The 21239-nt window shown below is 44.5% G+C and overlaps 1 protein-coding gene across 1 annotated transcript; it reads right to left on the reverse strand.

Annotated features, from left to right (window-relative positions):
- Positions 1-603: 603 nt before the first annotated feature.
- On the reverse strand, positions 604-19289 carry SLC25A38 (solute carrier family 25 member 38). The gene is made up of 8 exons (XM_036761393.1): positions 18855-19289; positions 18165-18351; positions 12915-13036; positions 9050-9134; positions 8355-8534; positions 7517-7685; positions 3348-3514; positions 604-2720 (listed from the first exon to the last, which is right to left on the reverse strand). Exons 2-8 carry the CDS (start codon positions 18231-18233, stop codon positions 2598-2600), a joined length of 915 nt encoding a protein of 304 aa, XP_036617288.1. The 5' UTR covers positions 18234-18351; positions 18855-19289; the 3' UTR covers positions 604-2597.
- Between the last annotated feature and the right edge of the window lie 1950 nt (positions 19290-21239).

The raw sequence follows: 21239 nt of genomic DNA on the forward strand, positions 1-21239 counted from the left end.
ATTGAGGGAGAAAATGCAATGGCGTCTGCCATCCTCGAGGACAGTTCAGTCTTCAGCTCTTGGATGGGCCCCAGTAGAAAGCTGTAGCTCTGTCCAAGATGGCTCCATGAGGAAAATCAACGCATCCAGTCTGGGCAGGGGTTCAGAAATGGAAAGTCTCACTTTCTGACGATGCGGCCTGTAATTCCTGAAGAAGCATTTAAGGGAATTCTTTCTCATTGACAAAAATCACCACTTACGTGCAAGAAGATATTTAATTTGTACAGCAAGGGTAAAAATACTCTCATTGATCCCCAAATCCCTTCTCTTTACAATACTAATGGCAGTAGTTCTCATTGGCAGTTCCCCTAAAGTCTCTGATGAGAGGTATAATTGGGGTCAACAATCTCTAAAGTAGGATGAGGCCCAGGGAAAGGCAAGTACACCCATCATCTTTATTTAAATCCTAGCTATTTTCTATATAGTACCATCTATATAGACAGGGGGCATTTTAGTGTTTATAAGTCAATTTCTTCTTTTCCTTCCTTAACCTGTGAAGACTCACCTTACTGATTTCCTGCTCTTGCTGAGTCTCATGAAAGAGATGAACCATTTCCAATCACAAAACTTTGATGAATTTTATTAGCCAAGTAATTGACTAATGAAATGAACTTTATTTCCCCATACTAAGGTTTTGTGGATAAGAGGAGAAACAGAACAAGAGAACCACCTGCGCAGTGTTAGCTCTTTCCCACAGTCTATAAACCCGTAAGGTTTCCAATTTCTCTCATTTCCATTAAGTTTTATTTTGATATAACGCCAGAAACACAAGCAACATGTGGAGTCAAGACTCTATTTAGTCAGTTACATTTTACCAGCTTTGAAATCATGCACATTGGAGAAATACGAATCAGATTCCCAAGACAGCTTTCTTTCTTTCTCAGGATGTAAACATATCAAATACAAGCCTTGAAGAACTTCACCACAATCAACCAGGTCAAATAAGCTTTGAAGCAAATTGTGTCACTCCTTGGTGAAAGGGAAGGGAAGACGCATTAAGTATCTACCAGATTACAAGAGGTACATTTAATATGGGCCTGGGGAAAGTGTAATCAATAACTCTATAACCTCTCACTGACCCAAGGGGCTCATCACATTTGCCAAAATTAGAATCATGGTACATCCTATCCCTTACAACTTTAATCTGACTTCACCCAAATTATTGTTAAAATAAAGTGCCATGATAAGGGTAAACTGCTTTTTATTTAAAAACAAAAACCAAAACCAAAACCTGCCTTGCCTTTCAGATTGCTCAAGAGCTAGGCCTATTCCTCCTCTCCTAACGACATGGCACACAAAGGAATAAGGCTGTAGAGGCTTGTGTGAAATTAGGGGATAAGAGAAAACAATGCATCAGCATCCTCAGGTGAAAAAAGACACCCCCCCACACCCTCACCCCAGCCAATACTTATTATCCATCAAGGATAGGTATTTTAACATGAAACACAATAGAAAGTTCTAAGAGTTATATAACCTCTGAATAAGTAGTCTTGGTTGTCTGTGTCCCCTTTAATACCACAAGTTTGGGAAAGTACCTGAGTTAAGCCTTTAAGGAAATCTGCAAAAGCAGTTCTGAGTCTTCCATGGCAGTGGAGAGGGGCAATTCAGTGAAAAGATGCATCTAGACTGATAATACTGAGTCTGTATACCTTCCCTCTTGAAAAGGGTCTTTGGGTCTATTGCTTTGGCAAATTCACAGTAGGGAACACAAAAAGTTTTCATAGCCTGAAAGGGAGTCAGAAGGCAGTTTTCATTACAACAAGCACTGGATCAGAAAGATGGCTGCCTTCCTGACAGAGCTGTAGCATTCTAAGACAAGGGGACAATAAAAGCTAAGTAGTCTAAACAGCTTTCCATAACATGAATGACAAAGTGCTTGATTTCATAAATCCCAGCATTAGCTGCTGAAAACGTCAAAGTGACCTGTTTAACTAGTTTGGAGCCTGGCTGAAATAACATGTTCTTTCTAAGCCAAAACAGAAGTGAACTGACTTGATGGGGAACAACTAGGAGACCAAATTGACCCATCCTTCAGAACAAGTACTGAGGACCCAATGAAAACAAGGGTTTCTTTTCTCCATTATTGTTTGCCAAAAACCAAAATTGGCTACAGCAAGGCTCTTTTGTCCACTCATCAAACACTCAATAAATTAACATTGCAATTCAAAGAAATTCTCAGCACAGGAAAACAGGCATGACCATACAGTCACAAGTGCCTCTCCTGCCCGTTCTGATGCACATAGGTGGCTCAAGTAGAAGTATTCTACAGGGACATCTTTCTGGACACCACAGGCCATCAACAGGTAGATCTGCATGGTATACAAAAACCTTCACCCCATCCCCAAAGTCAGTTTACTGGCAAGAGGGGCCCCTTGGAGTGCTTCAAATGGTCAAATACTTCCATTTCCTTTAAATACTGACTGCAGAAGTGAATCAGTTCTTCCTGGACTTCTGGATTAGAAACTTCATCTTTACCCAAAATGGACAGACAACACCGTTTCTCAGTGGGGGCAGGGTGGTGGAAATAGGCTAATTCCATCCTTTTTCCTTCCATTCTTTCAGGACTTCAGACCCATCTTAGCCATCATCTCTTCATAGACAGTCCATGCCATCGCCGCCATCAGAGTACGTCTAAGGGCACGGGGAACACCACCATGGAAGAACCCGACTAGCCCATAATCCTGTAACAAGAAAGAATTCATGCAAAAAGCAAAATTCTACAGTATTAGAGGATGCCACAGTGAAGAGGATACTGGATGGGAGCCTGGCCGATGGACTCCTAGATACTTTCTAGCTATGTGGTGCTGGGCAAGTCACTTAACCTGAGTCTCAGTTTCCTCATCTGTAAAATGAGGGGGTTGGATTAGATAGGTCTAATCTAAGGTCTAACTGCTGAGGACCCTTTCAGCTCTAAGTCTATGAATCTTTAGTAGAAGAATGTGGGTGCCTACATTGTACAGGGTAGCCCATATGTCTTAGTGCTAAGACTTTTGGGACACTCCATATTCCTGTATAATCCTTACCATGACATCTGAACAACCCTCTGGATTTTAATCATAAACTAGACTTGGGCAATGTCTTAGCCGATTCTCTTCACCAGAATGTATTCCTAGCCCTAAAGCAATTATAGCTTTCTCCCATCTTTGGAGAACTTTAGTTTGCAAAGCACTTTTCTCTCATAACCCTGTAAGGCAGGGGGCATAAGTATTTCTGTTCTAATTTTGATGTGAGCAAATCGAGTCTCCTCCAGATCAGAGGCCAGACACAGACACCCAGCAATGACCAATGATGAGCTAGCTCAGCCTTACTTTGAAGATGACTGTGACGGTTTGGTTAATGCTCTGAAATTTCTCCGGCGACAGCTGCATGTGTGTTTTGACAACATCTGCAGGCTGAGTTGCCAATGATGCCAGAACACCAGCAAAGGTCCCACAACTGAAGTTCACAAAGGGAATGAGGGAAGTGTCCAATTCATCTGAAATAGGACAAAAGCAAAATTCACTGGAAAAGGTTCTACCAACCAAGGGCAATACCAACCTTCCTCTTCCTACCACTTCTTTACATAAACTACCAAATAAAGTCAACCAAAGATCATGTGATTATGAAATAAAGCCAGAGACAAATTAAAAACATGAACCATTCTCAGAAAAAATACTTTGCAGCCCATGTAGTATACCCTTTGTTATTGACTGGTATAACGTTCCTTCCTTCCTCCTTCTCTCCTTCCTTTTTCTCCCTCTGTCCACATAGGAAATCACACCCTTACCTGCAGGTGATCAGCCCAAAGGAATGCAAATTTTGAACATTGAAGATATGTTGGGGCTTACTGGCTAGATTTCTGTCTTGAGGACCATGTCTTAAACCCAAATCACTCTGGCTCTCATTGACTGGCTAACAACAGCACCCAGCCAGAGCCTCACTTCATCATTGTTTGAGCCCAGTTGACAATTGTTTGGTGTTGGACAAAAATCCTGAGGGTCTTCCCCTCCCAGATTGATTTTTTTTTTGACTAGGTAAAAGAGGCCGTTCTTTGCCTTATTTCTTGCTTAGCCTTAATCACTGAATGGGCATTGCTTCATTCAACCTAAAACCTATTAAAGACTTTAGCTTAAAAAGGCCAAGGGGTCCCACAGCATGTGAGGCCATCTCCACTCATCCTGATCCATATCTGGCCACTGGACCCAGATGGCTCTGGAGGAGAAAGTGAGGCTGGTGACTTTGCACTTAAATGCAAGTCACTTGCAAGTCATGGCATCACCTTCCTGATTCATGAAAAGCTATGAAGGGGCCATGGAATTCCTATGTTCAGAGTTGGCCCCTGGGGGCAGAATTAAGAGCAGAGGGTGAAATGGCAAAAAGTGAAACTGAGACTTCACAGAAGGTAAAATGTCCCAGCAATTGAGATGTCCCAAAGTGGAATAGGCTATCTCAGGACGCAGTCATTTCTGGTTTAGTGGAGGAGATCTTTCAGCAAACTCTAAATGACCAAGTAATGATCATGCTGTAGATTTCTTGTCTGAGGTAGAAGTTCAGCTAGATGGCAGAAGAGGTCCCTTCCAAGTCTGAAATTCTATAATGCCTCAATATCTGACCTACCCACCCTCCAGGGAAGTACATGCCTGCAGCCCAAACAGAAGTCATACTATCTCTAATAATGCCCTAGTTGAAAGCACTCTGCTCTCACTCTTTAGAAATCACCTGATATTTACTTTTCTTTACCCTTAATTTTTTCTTTTGTATCATCACATCGAAGTCAACTTATATCCACACTCTCTGTCCATGTATACCACTTCTAACTACCTTAATAAGGATACAATGCTGAAGAGCTACAAGTATCATCTTTCCATGTAGGGATGTAAACAGTTTAACCTTATTGAATAACATGATTTTTTTTCTTTCCTGTTTGCTTTCTTTATGCTTCTCTTGAGTCCTGTATTTGAAGATCGAATTTTCTCTTCAGTTCTGGTCTTTTCATCAGGAAAGTTTGAAAGTAACTTATTTCATTGAATATCCATCTTTTCCCTGAAAGATTTGCTCAGTTTTCCTGGGTAGTTGATTCTTGGTTGTAATGCTAACCCCTCTGTCTTCCTGAATATCATATTCTAGGATCTCCAATCCTTTAATGTAGAAGCTAAGTCCTGTGTCATCCTGACTGTGGCTCCTTGATACTGAATTGTTTCTTTCTGGCTGCTTACAGTATTTTCTCCTTGACCTGATAATTCTGGAAATTTGGCTACAAATTCTTTGGAGTCTCCATTTTGAGATCTTTCAGGAGGTGATTGGTTGATGCTTTCAATGACTAATGAACCCTCTGGTTCTAAGATATCAGGGCAATATTCCGTGATAATTTCCTGAAAGACGTAGTCCAGGTTCTTTTTTTTAATCATGGCTTTCAGGTAGTTGAATAATTCTCAAATTATCTCTGCTGAATTGATTTTCCAGGTCAGTTGTTTTCCCCATAAGGTATATTACATTTTCTTCTATTTTTTTCATTCTTTTGATTTTGTTAGACTGATTTTTGATGTCTCATAAAATCATTAGCTAATTTTTAATTTAGTTTAATTTAAATTTAAATTTTCAAGGAATTATGTTCTTCAGTTAGCTTTTCTACCTCCTCTTCCATTTAGCCAATCCTATTTTTTAAAGAGTCGTTTTCTTCGGTGGATTTTTTTTTCCATTTGTATTTTTTTAAGGAGGTATTTTCTTCAGTCAATTTTTGTCTTTCCTTTTCCAAGCTACTGATTCTCTATATCTTTCATTTCTTTACCCAATTTTTCTTTTACCTCTTATTTGACTTTCAAAATCCTTTTTGAACTCCTCCAAAAGGAGGACCTTGAGACCTGTTCATATTCCCCTTTGAGGTTTTGAATGTAGGGGTTTTGACAATGTTGTCCTCTTCTGAGTTTGTGTTTTGATCGTTCCTGTCACCACAGTAGCATTCTATGGTTAAGGCTCCATTTTATTTCTTGCTCATTTTTTCTGGCTGTTTCCTGGCTTTTAAGGTTGAGCTCTCCTCCTGGAGCACAGGGGGCTTTGTCCCAAGCTTCTTGTACTGGGGGCCAGGGACTTGGTTACTGGCTTTATGCACTGGGGCCTCAGGTGTTGAGGCTTGCTTGCACTAGGGTACCCCTGCCTAGTCACGCCTATTGTTGCCTGGGTTCTGAGGCTGGAGGCCTCATAGCTGGCCTGCTAAGCCTGGACCAAGGGGCCTTGGCTGCTGATCTTTGCTGTGGCTAAGAGCCTCCTGCTGGCTTACTCAGACACAATTTGCACTGGGCTGTGCTCCCCCTTTTATCAAGTAAGACAGACCTTTCCTGAAATCCTTCAGAGTGATCTTAAGCTGGAAAATTTTCTCACTATGTCTTTTTGTGGGTTCTATCTCTCCGGAATCCAATTCAGGGCTTGATCTAACATTGTTTCCTAGGGAAACCGGGAAGAGCTCAGGCAACTTCCAGGCTTCTCTCCACCATCCTGGCTTTGTCCTTGATAGTTGCTATCCTGCATAAATGCTGTATTTCCTTAATAGAATGTAAGCTCCCTGAGGAGAGGAATTCTTTTATTCTGTCTTATATCTAAGTTGCATGATTAAGAAATACTTACTAAATTGGCCCCTACACAAATAGGTCTATTGCAGCTGCACAACTTTATCTCCAAATCCAGGCTAATGGTCAAGTCTGATTTTTTTCAGTATCAACCTGTCCCTGGTGAGGGTATCCCCTCAGGAGAGTTCCAATACAAGTTGCTGGAAATGCAATGAAGTAATTTTTCTACAATTATTAGTGCTTTAAATACACAACAGCCAAGAATCACAGCTGTTCCTGTGACTGCAGAGATGAATAGGAATTTCCCCATCTTGGGTCTGAGGCCAAGCTATATCAAAGTTCCACCCTTCTCTATCCTTTCCCATGCTACCAACCCCATACTATTTCCGTAGCTGGAAGGGCCCAGAAAAGAATCATAGTCCAAGCTGGACCTAAGTGGTCCATTAAGTGGTCATTAAATCTTTGCTTAAAAACTCCAAGTGTAACTATCTCCTTAAGTAGTTCATTCAGCTCGATTCCGGTTCTGTTTATTTGGATGCTTTCCTATACAATAAGGTTAGTCTAACTCTGGCCCTCTGGACCATCCATCTACCACCTAGGTCTGCCTCCTGGTGACAAGGGGAACCGGATTAATCCCTCTACCATATGTCAGCTCTTCAAGTCACTTTTAAAGTCATCTGTTATACACCTTTTCTTTTCTAGACTAAACATCCCCAGCTCCATTAACCAATCTTCAGAGGAACTTTAAAAAAGAAAGGTCAATGCAGGCCCCACAGCAGACAAAGGGGCTCTCTAGGTGACAATGAGAATGGAGAACCTGAATCAATGCTAAACAAAAGTAGCCAAGATCCAGAAGGACACTGAAATCAAGAAAGCAGGTGAAGCCTTGGGTGCGGCTTCTCTCCAATTCCAAAGGCCCAAGCCTACAGCCTTACCTTTCATTACAAGCTTTTTGGTCTGGTTGTAAAACATCAGGTAGATCCCAGAAAAGGGTGCATCGCGGAGGAGTGTGGCTGTCAATCCCCTGAACAAGCCCTTGTGCCCTTCTGTTTGATAGATGTTCTTCAGGGCACCATGGATGCTCTCATAACCATACTTCTCACTCTACAAAGGATAGGTAAGAGCAATGACTCCCACAGGAAATTCTGCACTTAGAACAACTGAAAGGATTTTGGAGGACATGCACTGCAGAGTATGGAGTCACACATGGCCTACTTTGTGTTTTGAATTAAGTTTGATGATCAAAAATTGTGCCCCCAGCCCCTTCCCCCACCAAAAGCCCCTTATATTCATTTGGAATATACTCATGGACCTACCTGTTATCTCCCCCAAAAGGTCCATGAGGGCAGGGACAATTTCATTTTTGTCTGTGTCCAAAATACCTAGCACACAGTAGACACTTACTAATAAATGCCTGACAATGTACAGATGACAGCTTTAGAGCTGAAAGGGACCATAAGGGTCATCTAGTCCAACTCCCTCATTTTACAGATAAGGAAATGGTGGCCCTCTGAGATACAGTGACTTGCCCAAGGTCACCCAGGCCACAAGTGGCACAGCCTGGATTCTAACCCAGATCCTTGGTTTCCAAATTCAGCCCTCTTTTCATGGCATCCCAATCATATTACCTTGTGCAAGGCTATAAACCCACCTGAGTTTCAGATCAGAGAGGGTTTGCCTTGCCCAGTACATGTTCCCAGGCCCTCTCCTTGATGATCCTAATGCCATAGGGACAGTCACAGGCAGAGTTTAGCTCAAAAGCCCAAGACTCACCTCATACCTCGCCTTCACCACAGTGATGGGTAATAAGCAGACGCCTGCAACAGCCCGGGAGCCGATACCGAGCATGACAGACTGAAAGGCTGTAGGGGGCTGCCCCACGAGAAAGCACTGCTTCATGTAGTAGAGAGTCCCGAAGTAGATCCCAACTCCAGGGACACATCTTGCAATGGACTGTAAAGGAGGGAGTGAGAGCAAAAACAAGAGCTAGGTTGGAACCTGTCTGACACACAGTCTACAACACAGCTGGATCTCATGGGCATTTATGCGTATTCTAACACACCCAAAGTACCTTATGGAGAGGCAGAGTGGAGAGAACTGGCCTTGAAGGCAGGATGATCAGGGGACCCCTGGCCAAATCATTTGACCTCCATGTGCCCCAAAGTTCCAGGACAGGTGCCCATATGAATTAGCAGAGGAAGAATCCTTTTGCATAGCTCCCAATACCCAGGATATCACAGACCCTGGTCCTGCTCCAACCCTGCAGCACCAATATTTATTAACTAAATAGTCAGTTTGTCAGTCATTCTTTCAGCAGAGAAGGTAGTGACAAAATGGGAAAACCCAAGAAGATCACAGGGCTCTAGCCCCACCCTGACCTCTAGTTTACACGTATATTTAAATAGTTCAGTAGAAACATCTAATCATCAAAAACTGGTGCTCAAGGCCCAAGCCAACAGGACGCTTACTGGCGATATCCCTTTCCAAAGTCCCAGCAGACTCTCTGTGCGAACAACCTTGTGGAACAAAGATACCATTCCAATGCGTTTTGACCTGAGATGAAAAGACAGAAAATAAGTCACCATTTAGGCAGTTTCTCCACACAAAAACAAACAAACAAACAAACAAAAAAACCAACAGAGACATCATGGTATAAACAATTATGCTTACATAACCCGTGACATTTGTAGTTTCATATAATTTTAACCTTAGTATGCACATTTACATGACTATATGGAACCATATGCATGTATGGAGACACACATTGTCTTCTGCTGCTCTCTACTATCCTGGCGCTGAGACTGCGTCTACCTAAGTATACGGCAAACTGCTCATGGGTGAGGACCAGCATTAGGTATTCCTTAAGGACTTATTCACTGACGACCACTTCCCACCTGAGTTAGTCGGTGTCACTAATTATATGAAAGTCCCTTGACAAAAATGTGAAATGTCATTCAAGGGTGCAGCAATCTAACTTGATGAATACCCCAGATAAAGGAATGCTGGGTTGGTGCGAGAGGCTGAACTCCAAGGAATCAGCATTGGGAAAAGAAGATGAGGAAAGGGACTGAGTCGGTCCTGGACTCTGAAACAGTAAGCATGACCATATCATCCATCAGATTATGAAAATGTGAAACAAGAATACCAGCATCAAGATATGATGAGAGATAGAAGTATTTCCTGTTATAAATGTGGACTAGATGGACTTAGGGCTAGGGTGAAGGAAGTCACTGTCAAGAAACAAATATGGTCCAAAAAAAGTTTTTGCATGCAACTAGGAAATAAGATATACAGGCAATGGGGCATAGAAATCTATCTTGCCCTACAAGAAAGTAAGGGAAAGGAGGATGGGGGGAGCAGGGTGACAGAAGGGAGGGTTGACTGGGGAATAGGGCAATCAGAATATATGCCATCTTGGAGTGGGGGAGAGGGTAGAAATGGGGAGAAAATTTGTAATTCAAACTCTTGTGGAAATCAATGCTGAAAACTAAAAATATTAAATAAATAAGTAATAATTAAAAAAAAAACAAATGTGGTAGGAGGCACACATATGTTAAGAAACGAAGCAAGACTACAGAATTCTGCTGAAAAGCTTTAGTGTCCAACCAATCCAAAAACATTTATTAAGTGCTTACTGTATGCCAGATTAAAAAAAAAAACTCGAATGCGAACTACCTCAGCTGACAAAGAAACTGGAAAACAAAGTAAAGCAAAGCAACAAGTTTCGAAGAAATTAAAATGTTCATATTGTGGATCCAAAGAGACAGCTAGAGACTGAGAAAAAAAATTCATCTTGATGTAAAAGAACTATAAAAAGAAACTCCAAAGGAAATAGCTACATTAAAACTGTGGCTCAGTGGTATGAAAGCCCATCTTACTTCCTGGTCAGCAAAGAGAGCCTCAGAAAAGGTACTACTTTGAGTAAAATCAGGCTTAGGATGGAGACCCCAGTTAATAAAAGATGGAGAGAAGTGAAGCCAGAGACAGTACCTTTCCTGCCTAGAACCTCAGATGTATAGGGAAAAGAGACAGGCCACAGAGTTTAGAAATACAGATGTAGAAAATCCAATAGACAGCAAAAGAATTAGACGCATCCAACCTCGAAGCAGGCCTAATTGTGATTTTACAGGAGAAATGGTTATCCATTCAGGTAGACATAAGCAAGTGCTGAATTAAACGTAATGTTGTTTTGTGCTTTTTGACATATATACATACACACACACATATACATATACATACAGCCACACACAGATATAGACACACGCCTGTGCCCTCGAGGCTAGATAGTAAAGTGAATAGAGTGAAAGTGAATAGAGTCAGAAGACTCATCTCCCAGAGTTCAAACCTGGCCTCAGACACTCAGTTAGCTATGTGACTAGCAAGTTACTTAATCCTGTTTGCCTCAGTTTCTTCATCTGTAAAGTGATCAGGAAAAGAAAAGGGCAAACCACTCCAGGATCTCTGCCAAGAAAACTTCAAATGGGGATCATAAAAGTATTGGACATGATTGGAAAATAACTGCACATGCACACGTACACGCTCATGTATCTCTTATTATATTTAACCATTATTACTATTGCTAGTTTTGGACATGAAGCAACCTGTGTTGCATTCAATATGTGTATTGAATAGAATATTAAAACGGAGTTGATGCACTCTAAAATGATTTCCAGGAATAGAAAATTTTTGCTTCAGGGAGATATGAAACACCAGCTTCACCAGTCTCTCATTGATACTGTTTCTTTAAGAGGCAAAGGCATCTTGGACAGTTACAGTTAATTGTCATTTTTTGAAGACTTTGCAAAGAGACTAAAAATTTGACTTGTTTTGGAAACACTGTTAACTGTAATGGCTTAAGAGAAAACTGTGAGAAGATGGGGAGAAAGAACTTCTTTCCTAAGAGAACTGTATTAAGTTTTAGCTTTCAAAAAACAAAAAAGCAAGAAGAAACTTTAATTGGTATCTTGAGAGAGCTGAATGGTGGACCTGTGTTTCCAGAACTGAGACATCAGCAGCAACACAGGTGGGAAGCGGTAATGGTATTGCTCACAGCACATATGTTGTAAAAAACTTTTGTTTTATTATCAATACTGTTAATATTTTTTAGCTAATAAATGTTATTTTTTTAAGGTTAGATGATTATGGAGTTTGATAGGTAATAAAAAGTTTATTGAAAAGGTTTCTACTATTTATTAATTAACATTTAATAAACTAAGGGAGCAGGTTAGAGCTAACTGATTATTTAAAGAGCAACACTGCAAATTTAATAATTTATGAAGAAATATCTGAAAGTATCCTTTGATTGAAGAAATCAGAATGAGAATGAATTAAAAAACTGAACTAGTAACGGGAAGAGGGGTGATCACCCCACATATGTTATACTTGGAATAGTCAATGTATTTAAAGCCCTGCTACAATGATAAAAGGCAACACACTAACTGGAGGCTAGAAGCTAATCAGAAAATAATTTGACACAAAATAATGATTACTAAAAGAAAATGGAAAAGATTAATACAAAAAGTGCTAGTGGAATTTACATAGAGGACTAGTGAAGATAATACTTTTCTTCATGACACCTGGAACAGAAGATGTCCTTCAATACTTGAAGGATTCTTCTTTCTACAAAGTTGCTGAAACTTACTTCTAATTGGTAGGATGTACAGACAGTTCTCAAATTATGTAAGTGGACTATTCTGAAGATCTCTACAAAAAGCAATTTTTAAGTAAATTTACTCAAGGACATGGGGAAGGGAGGGAGGCAGGCAGGAAAAGGACCGACTACCCCTGGAAGAGAGGGGAGCTGGTACATGGTTCAAAGGACATATTGGGGCTAGAAATAGAGAAGTGATAGTAGAAGGAAGAAAATGTGTGGCTGGGGGTCGGGGGAGAGGTTAGAGATGTGGGGTCGGTTACAGACACGCAAATAGGAGAGCACAGGCAACACACAGAGGGTCAGGGGTGGAGAGAAGACAGACCTGTGGGGTGGGGCGCGCATGGAGCAGGGCAAAGGTCATGTCTCCCAGCTCAGATCTCAAGCCAAGTGGCCATCTGTCCACGTGTTCCTTCTTCTCATCTCACTTGGAGGGGGTTTTCATGTAGGCTTTTTTTTGTTTTGTTTTTTGGGCGAGTGTAAGGTGGCTGAGCATAGAACTGAGGGGCAGGAGCAAAGAGCCAGCACAGTACTGTAGGGTCAAGTTAATAGAGTTGGTTTTTCTGGAAATGCAGGTTTCTTTCAGAATTCTTTCCACAGAGTCGAATTTATGTAATACTAATTTACATCAAGTAAGCCCTGTCTATAGTTAGCAGTGATGGCAATTAGTAGGGAGCACTTACCCATGATGTGCTGGTTGGAGAGTCTGCAGTCGGGTTTTAAGCAGATCCAGAGGTTGAAAAAGAAGAGCGGAACAGGTCCCACTGATGGAACCACAGAGAAAGGCCTTTATGGCAGGATGCAACTGAAAGACAATTGAACATCATGATGCACATGAAGAACTGAAAATCTTCAGATAGATTCATAGAAACTCAACCTCTTCTTTCCCCCAAAACTAATACCACTGAAACTTCCTCCACCTAGCTACACACTGCCTCTCTACCATTTCAACAGCTCTTCATTATTGGTAAAGTGCTTTCCATAATGTCATGTAAGTCCTGGAGGTACCATAGGCATCCCTACCTCCATCTCCTAATGAAGTAACTGACAAGACTCTCAACGGGACTGACTGGCCCACAGTTACATAGGTTTATACCACTCCTATGTGAACGATCCATTAGTTTAGATCCTTAAACTGTGGAAAAGTTTAAGAAGCCCCAGGTTAGAGGCAGATGTGTCACAAGATTCTTGGAAACAACCATTTTAATAGGAGTGACCTTGTCATTCCAATAGGTCTCGGTATGTTACCTCAACACCTTCGGCAGATCCCTAGAAGGCAGAAGACACAATAGGGTGCTTGACAAATTAATGAACTGGGGCAGCTAGGTGCAGAAATGGACAGAGGGCTGAGCCTGGAGTCTGGAAGACTCATCTTTCTGAGTTCAAATCTGGCCTCAGACACTTACTAGCTGTGTAACCCTGGGTGAGTCACTTAACCTGGGAAACTACTGCAGCATCTCTGCCAAGAAAACCTTAAGTGGGTCATGAAGAGTCAGACACAACTGAACAAAAAATTACAAAATATTAAGCTTTGATATGAGGTGGGACTAAAAAATACATGAAAAACAAACATAGTAGAACCCTTACATCCAAATGAAAGCTGTCCCTTCCTAAACAATGACCTTGGGAGACCACACATTACAGTTATATGCGATACAACCAAGACTGTCACTGGTCAAAAGTTCTGATGATTTCTTCAGAATGGCCTTTACAATCCTAAGCCTTTTTTTTTCTATTTCCTCAACAGCAGACCTTTAGCTTTGTAAGGATGTGGTCTTGGTTTTCTGAAGGAACCAAAAAGCTTTCAGAACCAAGCCTGCATAAAACAGATGGTCAAATTGGGTTATACTCTTTTGAGCTTACTACACAGATGAATTTATAGAAAGCTATTATGAGGGGCAGCTAGGTGACACAGTAAATAGAGCACCAGCCCTGGAGTGAGGAGGACCTGGGTTCAAATCTGGTCTCAGACATTTGACACTTACTGTGTGACCTTGGGCAAGTCACTTAACCCCAACTGCCCTACCTTCCCCCCTCACCTCCCAAAAAAATACTATTATGGTTCAGTGACAGGAACCCTGCATTTGAAGTCAGAGGACTTGGATCTGCTATGTATGGGACCTGGGACAAGTCACTTAGCCTCTGAGGGAATCAGGGTAAATTTCTTCCCCCATAAAGTGAGGGGTTTAAAGTGAGAATTGGTGGTGAAGTGGATAGAGCGCTGGGCTTGGAGTCAGGAAGACTCAAGTTCAAATCCAGCCTCAGACACTAGTTGTTTGACCTTGGGCAAGTCACTCAAGCATTTGCCTCAGTTTCCTCATCTGTCAAATGAGCTGGAGAAGAAGAGGGCAAACCACTTTGTCAAGAAAACCCCAGAAGAGGTCACTAAGAGTAAGACACAAAAGAAAATGACTAAACAACAAAAAACGGAGAATCCAGAGCAGACCCACTCCTCTCCATTTCTGGCTCTTTTTTTTAAGGCTCAGCCCTAGGCCCACGTCTTCTGTGAAGACTCCCCCCCCCCACTTATATTTCTATATTGCTTTATATTTTTGCAGTTTACAAATATTATCTCATTTTATCCTTACAACAATACTGGAAGTAGATGTTACTTTACAGATGAGGAAACTGAGGTACAAGTTAAGTGACTGATTGGCCCAGGATCACACTAGTAGTAAATACATTTGAACCCAGATCTTCCTGACTTCAGGTCCTCGGTTCTATCCGTTAAGTCACTTCCCAACTTACCCCGCCCCCCCCCCCCCCCACTGAAATTTAAGGATAGTAACCACTGATCAATCACCTACAGTGTGCAAGGCACCCTATCAGAGGTTCTTAACCTGGGGTCCAGGAATAATATATTTCAGGGGGTGTGTGAACTCTCCACATGGAAAATGAAAACGTCATCCTTCTTTCCACTAAGCTCCACCTGAAACACGCTTCCTTTCCTTCAGTTATTTAAATACAAGATCCTGAGAAAGGGACCACAGGTAGCCAGAAACCCAGTTCAAATGCGGCCTCAGACACCAGCTGTGTGCCCCTGAGCCGGTCACTTCACCTCGGCCTGCCTCAGTCTCCCCATCTGTAAAATAACCACTGCCACCCAGGGTCGTTGTGAGGCTCCAAGGAGATGATGTTTGGAAAGGCGCTTTAGCCCAGTGTGCCCAGCGGGTGCTTTTCCGCCGTGTCTGATTCCTCCTGACCCCGTTTGGGGTTTTCTTGCAAAGACACTGCAGTGGTTTGCCATTTCCTTCTCCAGCTCGCTCGACAGCTGCAAACAGGGTGAAGTGACTCGCCCACGGTCACACAGCACGTGAGTGTCCCAGGCTGGATCGGAGCTCAGGTACTTGGCTGTCTTCCTGACTCCAAGCCCAGGTTCTGCGCACTATGGCGCCGCCTAGCGGCCAAAGTGTTACTAACACCAGTAAAGCACCGTAGAAAAGCCTGTCACAGTCTCCTTACTGCCTCTCCTCGGTGCACCCCTCCTCACCGGACAACCCCCCCCCCAAAAGAGGCTCTGAGCACACAGTAGGTGTTCAACAAAGGAGAGCGGGCTCCAGGAGGCCTCACTCTCCCCCTCCACCCCATGAGCTCGAGGCCTGCTTGCAGGGAGCACGGCCTGGAGTGGGGGGGAGTGGGGTTCTTTCCTCCTCATGCCCCCTCGCTTCCCTCCCTCCCAACAACGGTTTGCAAAGAACCTTCCTCAGCCTGGGAGGAAGCCGGCAGGTTCCGGCCCCGCCCCCACCAATCCCGAGGTGGCCGGAGGAGCTTGGCCAATAAGAAGGCTAGGGTGAACAAGAGGGCGTGGCCCTGCCCCTGCGGGAGGGGCCGGAAGAAGAGTAGGGCGGACTCAGGAGGGGAGGGGGGGGGGGCGGTGAGCAGAGAAGCCTGGGCTCTAACCCTTCCACATGTAAACGCGGGACGGACTACCGGAAACAAGGGGCACTTACTCCGAGGGCACAAGTCCTGGGTTCAGGTCCTTCCTCTGACATTATTAAAGCTAGTAATATGCACATGTCAAGTGCTTCACAAACTCACAACCACCTTGCTGGATGAATGCTCTTATCCTCATTTTACAGATGAGGAAACTGAGGCAGAGGTTAAATGACTGGACCTAGGTCACAAAGATTTACAGAGTTCTTTAAAGCTATCTAATTGATTCCCAGAACAACCCTGGGAGGAGGTGCTATTATCCCCACTTTACAGATGAGGAAACCGAGGCAGACGGTGATGAAGTGACTTGCCCAGGGTCACACACCCAGTAACCATAATAGCCAGCATTTATAGAACATTTTAAAAACATCTCATTTGACCCTCACAACAATTCTGGCAGGGCACCCTGGGTGCTATTATTACCATCATCATTCTTATCTTACAAAGGAGGAAACTGAGGCAAATAGATGTTAAGTAACTTGACCAGGGTCACACAGATGGTATCTGAGGGTGGATTTGAACTCAGGTCTTCCTGACTCCAGGAATCACTGTGCCACTTAACAGATGTGGAGACGCTGCATGGTCTAACAGGTCAGATGGCCTGGGTTCAAATTCCTTCTCCATCACTTCCTGCCTGTGTGAAACTGGACAAGTCCATTAACCTCTCCGGGCCTCACTTTTCTCACCTGTCAAATTAAGGGAGGGGGGAAGGCTTTTATAAAATTGGGGGGGGGTGGCCTGGATGAACTCTAAAGCCCTTCCCAGCTCTTTTAAAAAAATCTGCCGCTCTCACCATAGGTGTGAACACAGGCAGATCACTTAACCTCCACACCCCTCCCAGTGGTAGACCCCAAGTGTGTAGAAGAAGGCATCCAGGCCAGACCGCTCATCTTCAGGCTGAGTAACCTCGACCCAACCATTACTGAAGTGACAGTTCATTGGAGGGCCAACTTTAGCCACCAGACTTCAGAGCCGAGCTCCGTGCCCTACCCAGCCGTCCGGTCCGACCAGCTCAAACAGGCGGCAAAGACTGCCCAGGATCTGAAATCCCCTTCAGCCTCTTTCCTGGCTTCCCTGATGGTGCTGCAGCCGGAGCTCATTCCTTTCCATCGTTCAACCTTTTCTATCCCAAATCCCATGTTTTTGCCTCTCCACTAGAGAGAGGCTTAAAACAAAACAAAACAAACAGCCTTTTACTTATACCAGATGGTTCTATGGCCACGGATAAAGAGATGGGGCTGGAAGACCTCAGGCAGCTCACTTCACCTCTGCTTCCCTCAGTTTCTTCAACTGTAAAATAGAGATAATATAACACCTATCTCCCAGGATTGTAGAGAGATTAAATGAGGTATTTGTAAAACGAACAAAAAACCACTTAGCACAGCGGCTGACACATGGGAGGCACTCTATAAATGCTTATTCCTTCCTATCTCTCCTTTTAGAAATAGTAGTTTCTCTCTGTTTTGAAGCAAGTTCGACATCTCCTGGCTATCTGTTCCCTCCCTCCCCCACTCTATGCCAGGCAGCCAGTCCAAATACAAAAAGCCTTGTCATGCCCCACAGACCTAGGGAGCAAGCCCTGCAGCCCAGCCTATCCCCTCCGGCCTGCATTAGCAAGGAGAGAAAAAATATCTTTCATTTTGGGCACCCAGGGCCAGGTCAGAGAACTGGACTAGGGGAGGGGGAGAGAGCTCACACACATCTCCCCATCACTGCACTAGAACCTCACTTGCAAATGAACCCAGTCTCTCTCCCAAAGACGCTGCAACAAACAAGGCCAAGGCTTCAAAGCTGGATAGACCAAAAAACATCGATTTTTAGTTCAATCTATTCCTGCAGCTTGGCGGACCAGCCCCGCCCTGCCCCACCCATACTGAAGGAACTTCAACCCGGCCTGGGGAATGCTCAGCAGAGAAACGCTCTTCTCTCCCAAGGGGCTCCCGGGGCAGCTCCCCCGTGCACCCCTGAGGCCCCAGCCCCCCCCTCATCCCCGTTATTACCATAAGAGTTTCCACTCGGTCTCCAACATCCTGAGTTTTGAGTAGCGGGGCCCGGGATTTCTGGATCATTGAAGTGGATGCTCAGGTCTGGCTGAGAAAGGCAACGTCCTGAGGAAGCCCGTTAGGCTCCCGGGGCCCCAGGAGGAGCAAGGTGTGCCGGTACCGGTAGCCCAGGAGGAAGGCGGTGCTAGAAAGGGAAGGCACTTTATTAAGGGCTAAGTGGTCATCTTTTTCCTAAGCTGCACTCAACCTTCCAAGTAGTCAAATCCCTTCCAGTTTTGGTTTGTAAAGTTTATTCTCTCATATATTCTCACTCTCTCTCTCTCTCTGATTCTCTTCTCTCTCCTGTCTCTGTCTCTCTCTCTCCTCTCCTCTCTCCGGCATATACTTATCTGTGCGCAAGCCGTTTTCCTCTAGTGGAATGTAAACACTCCAAGGGGCAGAGCCCAGTAAAGCTTTCGTCTTCGTAATCACAACATACAGAACAGTGCCCGGCACACAGCGGGCGCTTAATAAATACTCGCTGGATAGAATGGAATTTCTGCCCATACTACTTCCGAACCCGGTACCAGGTACCGCGTTGGGCTCTCTAGACTCGGGAGTCAAACTGCTGAGAGATCCGCCTCTTGCCACCTCCGGTGGCCCCGGACCAGCCTCAGTGTCCCCTCCGCGAAGTAGGGACACGCTTACCCCGCACTACCCCGAGGGAGGCTGGGGGCCGAGCACGGGAAGTGCGCGCTGCGCACGTTTGCCTCGGTCCGGGGGAGGCTTGCTCCGCCGGGCAGGGAGGCTCTGTTCACGGACTCCTCTGGCACCGCCGCTCTTCTCTCCCCATCTTCCAAACTGTATCGCCTCCGCCGGGGGTCCCGGACACTCCCCGCCCCCCTAAGGATCCGCCCCCGCGGCCCCTCAGCAGCCAATCCTCCTCTCCCGGCAACGACGTTCCCGTCTGGAGCTTCGAGTCCCAGGACCGGCGGGGCCAAGGCGCCCTCGGAGCCCCAGTCCCTCCGCTCCCCGGCGCAAAGCGGTATCGGCTCCGCAGGCTACCCCGCCCGGGCCGAGTCACGCAGCCGCTGATCAGCCCCGCGTCGTTATTATTAAAGTGGCCAGGGAGAAGGGAGAACTGCTTCCGGGGTCAGCTTTGGTGCCGATACAGGAGCTAATCAATCCTCGCCTGCAATGACCCCTGCTGGGGAGATCTAGAACTGCACTCGTGGTGGTTAACTTCACCTTGCGTTGGGGCGATGCTTCCTTTCCTACCTTACAACTGTGTCTGGATGCTGATCAATCATTGCCTGCAGTGACCCCTGCTGGGAAGGTGTAGAACTGCACTCGTGCTGGTTAACGTCACCTTGCGTTGCGGCGCTGTTTCATTTCCTACCTTGTAGCTGTGTCTGGAAAAGACCTTAGAGGGCCGATAAGCCAACCGGCTTAATCTTGCAGCTGGAGAAACGAGCCGAGAGAAGATTAGGCACTTACCTAAGGTAGCAAGGGGACACAGTCAAGATTCAAATCCAGGGACCCTAAATCCCTCTCTTCCTTCTACACCGTACTCCTTCTGAGCCCCTGGTTCCCATCCTTTTCTGTGTCCCCTTTGGACCGCCCTGAAGTCTGGCGAAGCCTATGGACCCCTTTTCAGAATAATGCTTTTAGAGCCATAAAATAAATTCCATAGGCTTGAAAAGGGAAGAAATTATATTGATAAAGAACTAACAACAACTTCATGGACCCCTGATTTAAGAACTCCCAGTGCTTTAAGATTTTTAATAATAATGAAACAACAACTAACATTTATATGTCACCTACTATGTGCAGGCACTATGCTAAGCACTTTATAAATATTAATTCGTTTGTTCCCCACAACAACCCTGGGAAGGAGGTTCTATGATTACCTCCATTTTATAGAGGAAAAAACTGAGGCTCAGCAGGGGCTAAGTGACTTGCCCAGGGTCCCACAGCGAGTTAGTTTTCAAGGCTGGATTTGAACTCAGGTCTTCGTGATTCCAGATCCTGCTCTTTCTAGGAGAAACCCATTATAGGGTCTCCAAGGGAATCTCTGAGATTTCTGGATGTGGAACTAGAGGCCACAGTTCAGATACTGACTCTTATACTCAATAAACTCAATAACTCATTTTTTCTAGGTGGATATAAACATAAGAAGACTGGATTGGGAATCAGGTGATTTGGGTTCAAGTCCCAGCTCTGTCTATAACTACCTAGGTGATTCATAGGGCATATCACTTGGCCTCTGGGAAATCATTAAAAAAAAAATCTCCTTTTTTCCTTTCCTTTCTTAAGAAATAATATTCTCTTCTGAAGCACTTTCCAAATTCTTGGAAAATCCTATTGAATAAACAGGCTTTTCTTAGCATTAAGGGTAGGTTTGAACCTTTTAATAATGCCTCCTCTCTTAATCCCCTTTAATCCTCAATTAATTTAATCTATCCTGAACACTTCATGTTTGTGTCATTCAGAGACCACTACTCACATTAAAAATATGCAGAGAGGACTTCTGGGGGTGGAACCAAGATGGCAGCCAGAAAGCAGGGACTGGCGTGAGCTCCCCACCACATTCCTCCAAAAACCTATAAAAAATGGCTCTGAACAAATTCTAGAACTGTAGAACCCACAAAATAGCAGAGGGAAACAGGGATCCAGCCCAGGACAGCCTGGATGGTCACTGGATGAGGTCTATTGCTCACAAAGTGGAGGGGAGCAGAGCTCAGCATGGGAGGCAGCAGGACCAACCAGACCAGGAGCCAGGCAGGACAGGCCCTAGCACCCTGAATCAGTGAGCTGTGGCAGTTACCGGGCTTCTCAACCCACAAACGCCAAAGACAACAGAGAAGGTTATTTGGAAAAGCTTCCGGGGACAGAGTTTATGGTTCGGCCACTGCCTCAGGGGCAGCAGGGGAGGTGCAGCTACAGAACTACAGCTGCAGTTACTTCCGGCCTCAGGCCCATGTGGTGGGAGGAATTAAGTGGCGGATCAGAGCAGGAGTGCAGAGCCTGCTTAAGATTTGCATCAGGTCCGGGTTGGTGGTTCTGGAGGAAGAAGGAGTGCTGGTGTGGCAG

This window comes from Trichosurus vulpecula, chromosome 5 (assembly GCF_011100635.1).
Source record: "Trichosurus vulpecula isolate mTriVul1 chromosome 5, mTriVul1.pri, whole genome shotgun sequence".
Classification (NCBI taxonomy): domain Eukaryota; kingdom Metazoa; phylum Chordata; class Mammalia; order Diprotodontia; family Phalangeridae; genus Trichosurus; species Trichosurus vulpecula.

What these genes read in the sequence shown, in the direction of transcription:
- SLC25A38 (XM_036761393.1), bottom strand. Translation starts at nt 18,233, where the DNA reads ATGATCCAGAAATCCCGGGCCCCGCTACTCAAAACTCAGGATGTTGGA. An exon ending in ACCGAGTGGAAACTCTTATG is followed by an intron (nt 13,037 to 18,164) that starts GTAATAACGGGG and finishes ATTGTCTTTCAG; the next exon opens with TTGCATCCTGCCATAAAGGC. An exon ending in CAAAAAGCTTGTAATGAAAG is followed by an intron (nt 3,515 to 7,516) that starts GTAAGGCTGTAG and finishes GTCCTATTTCAG; the next exon opens with ATGAATTGGACACTTCCCTC.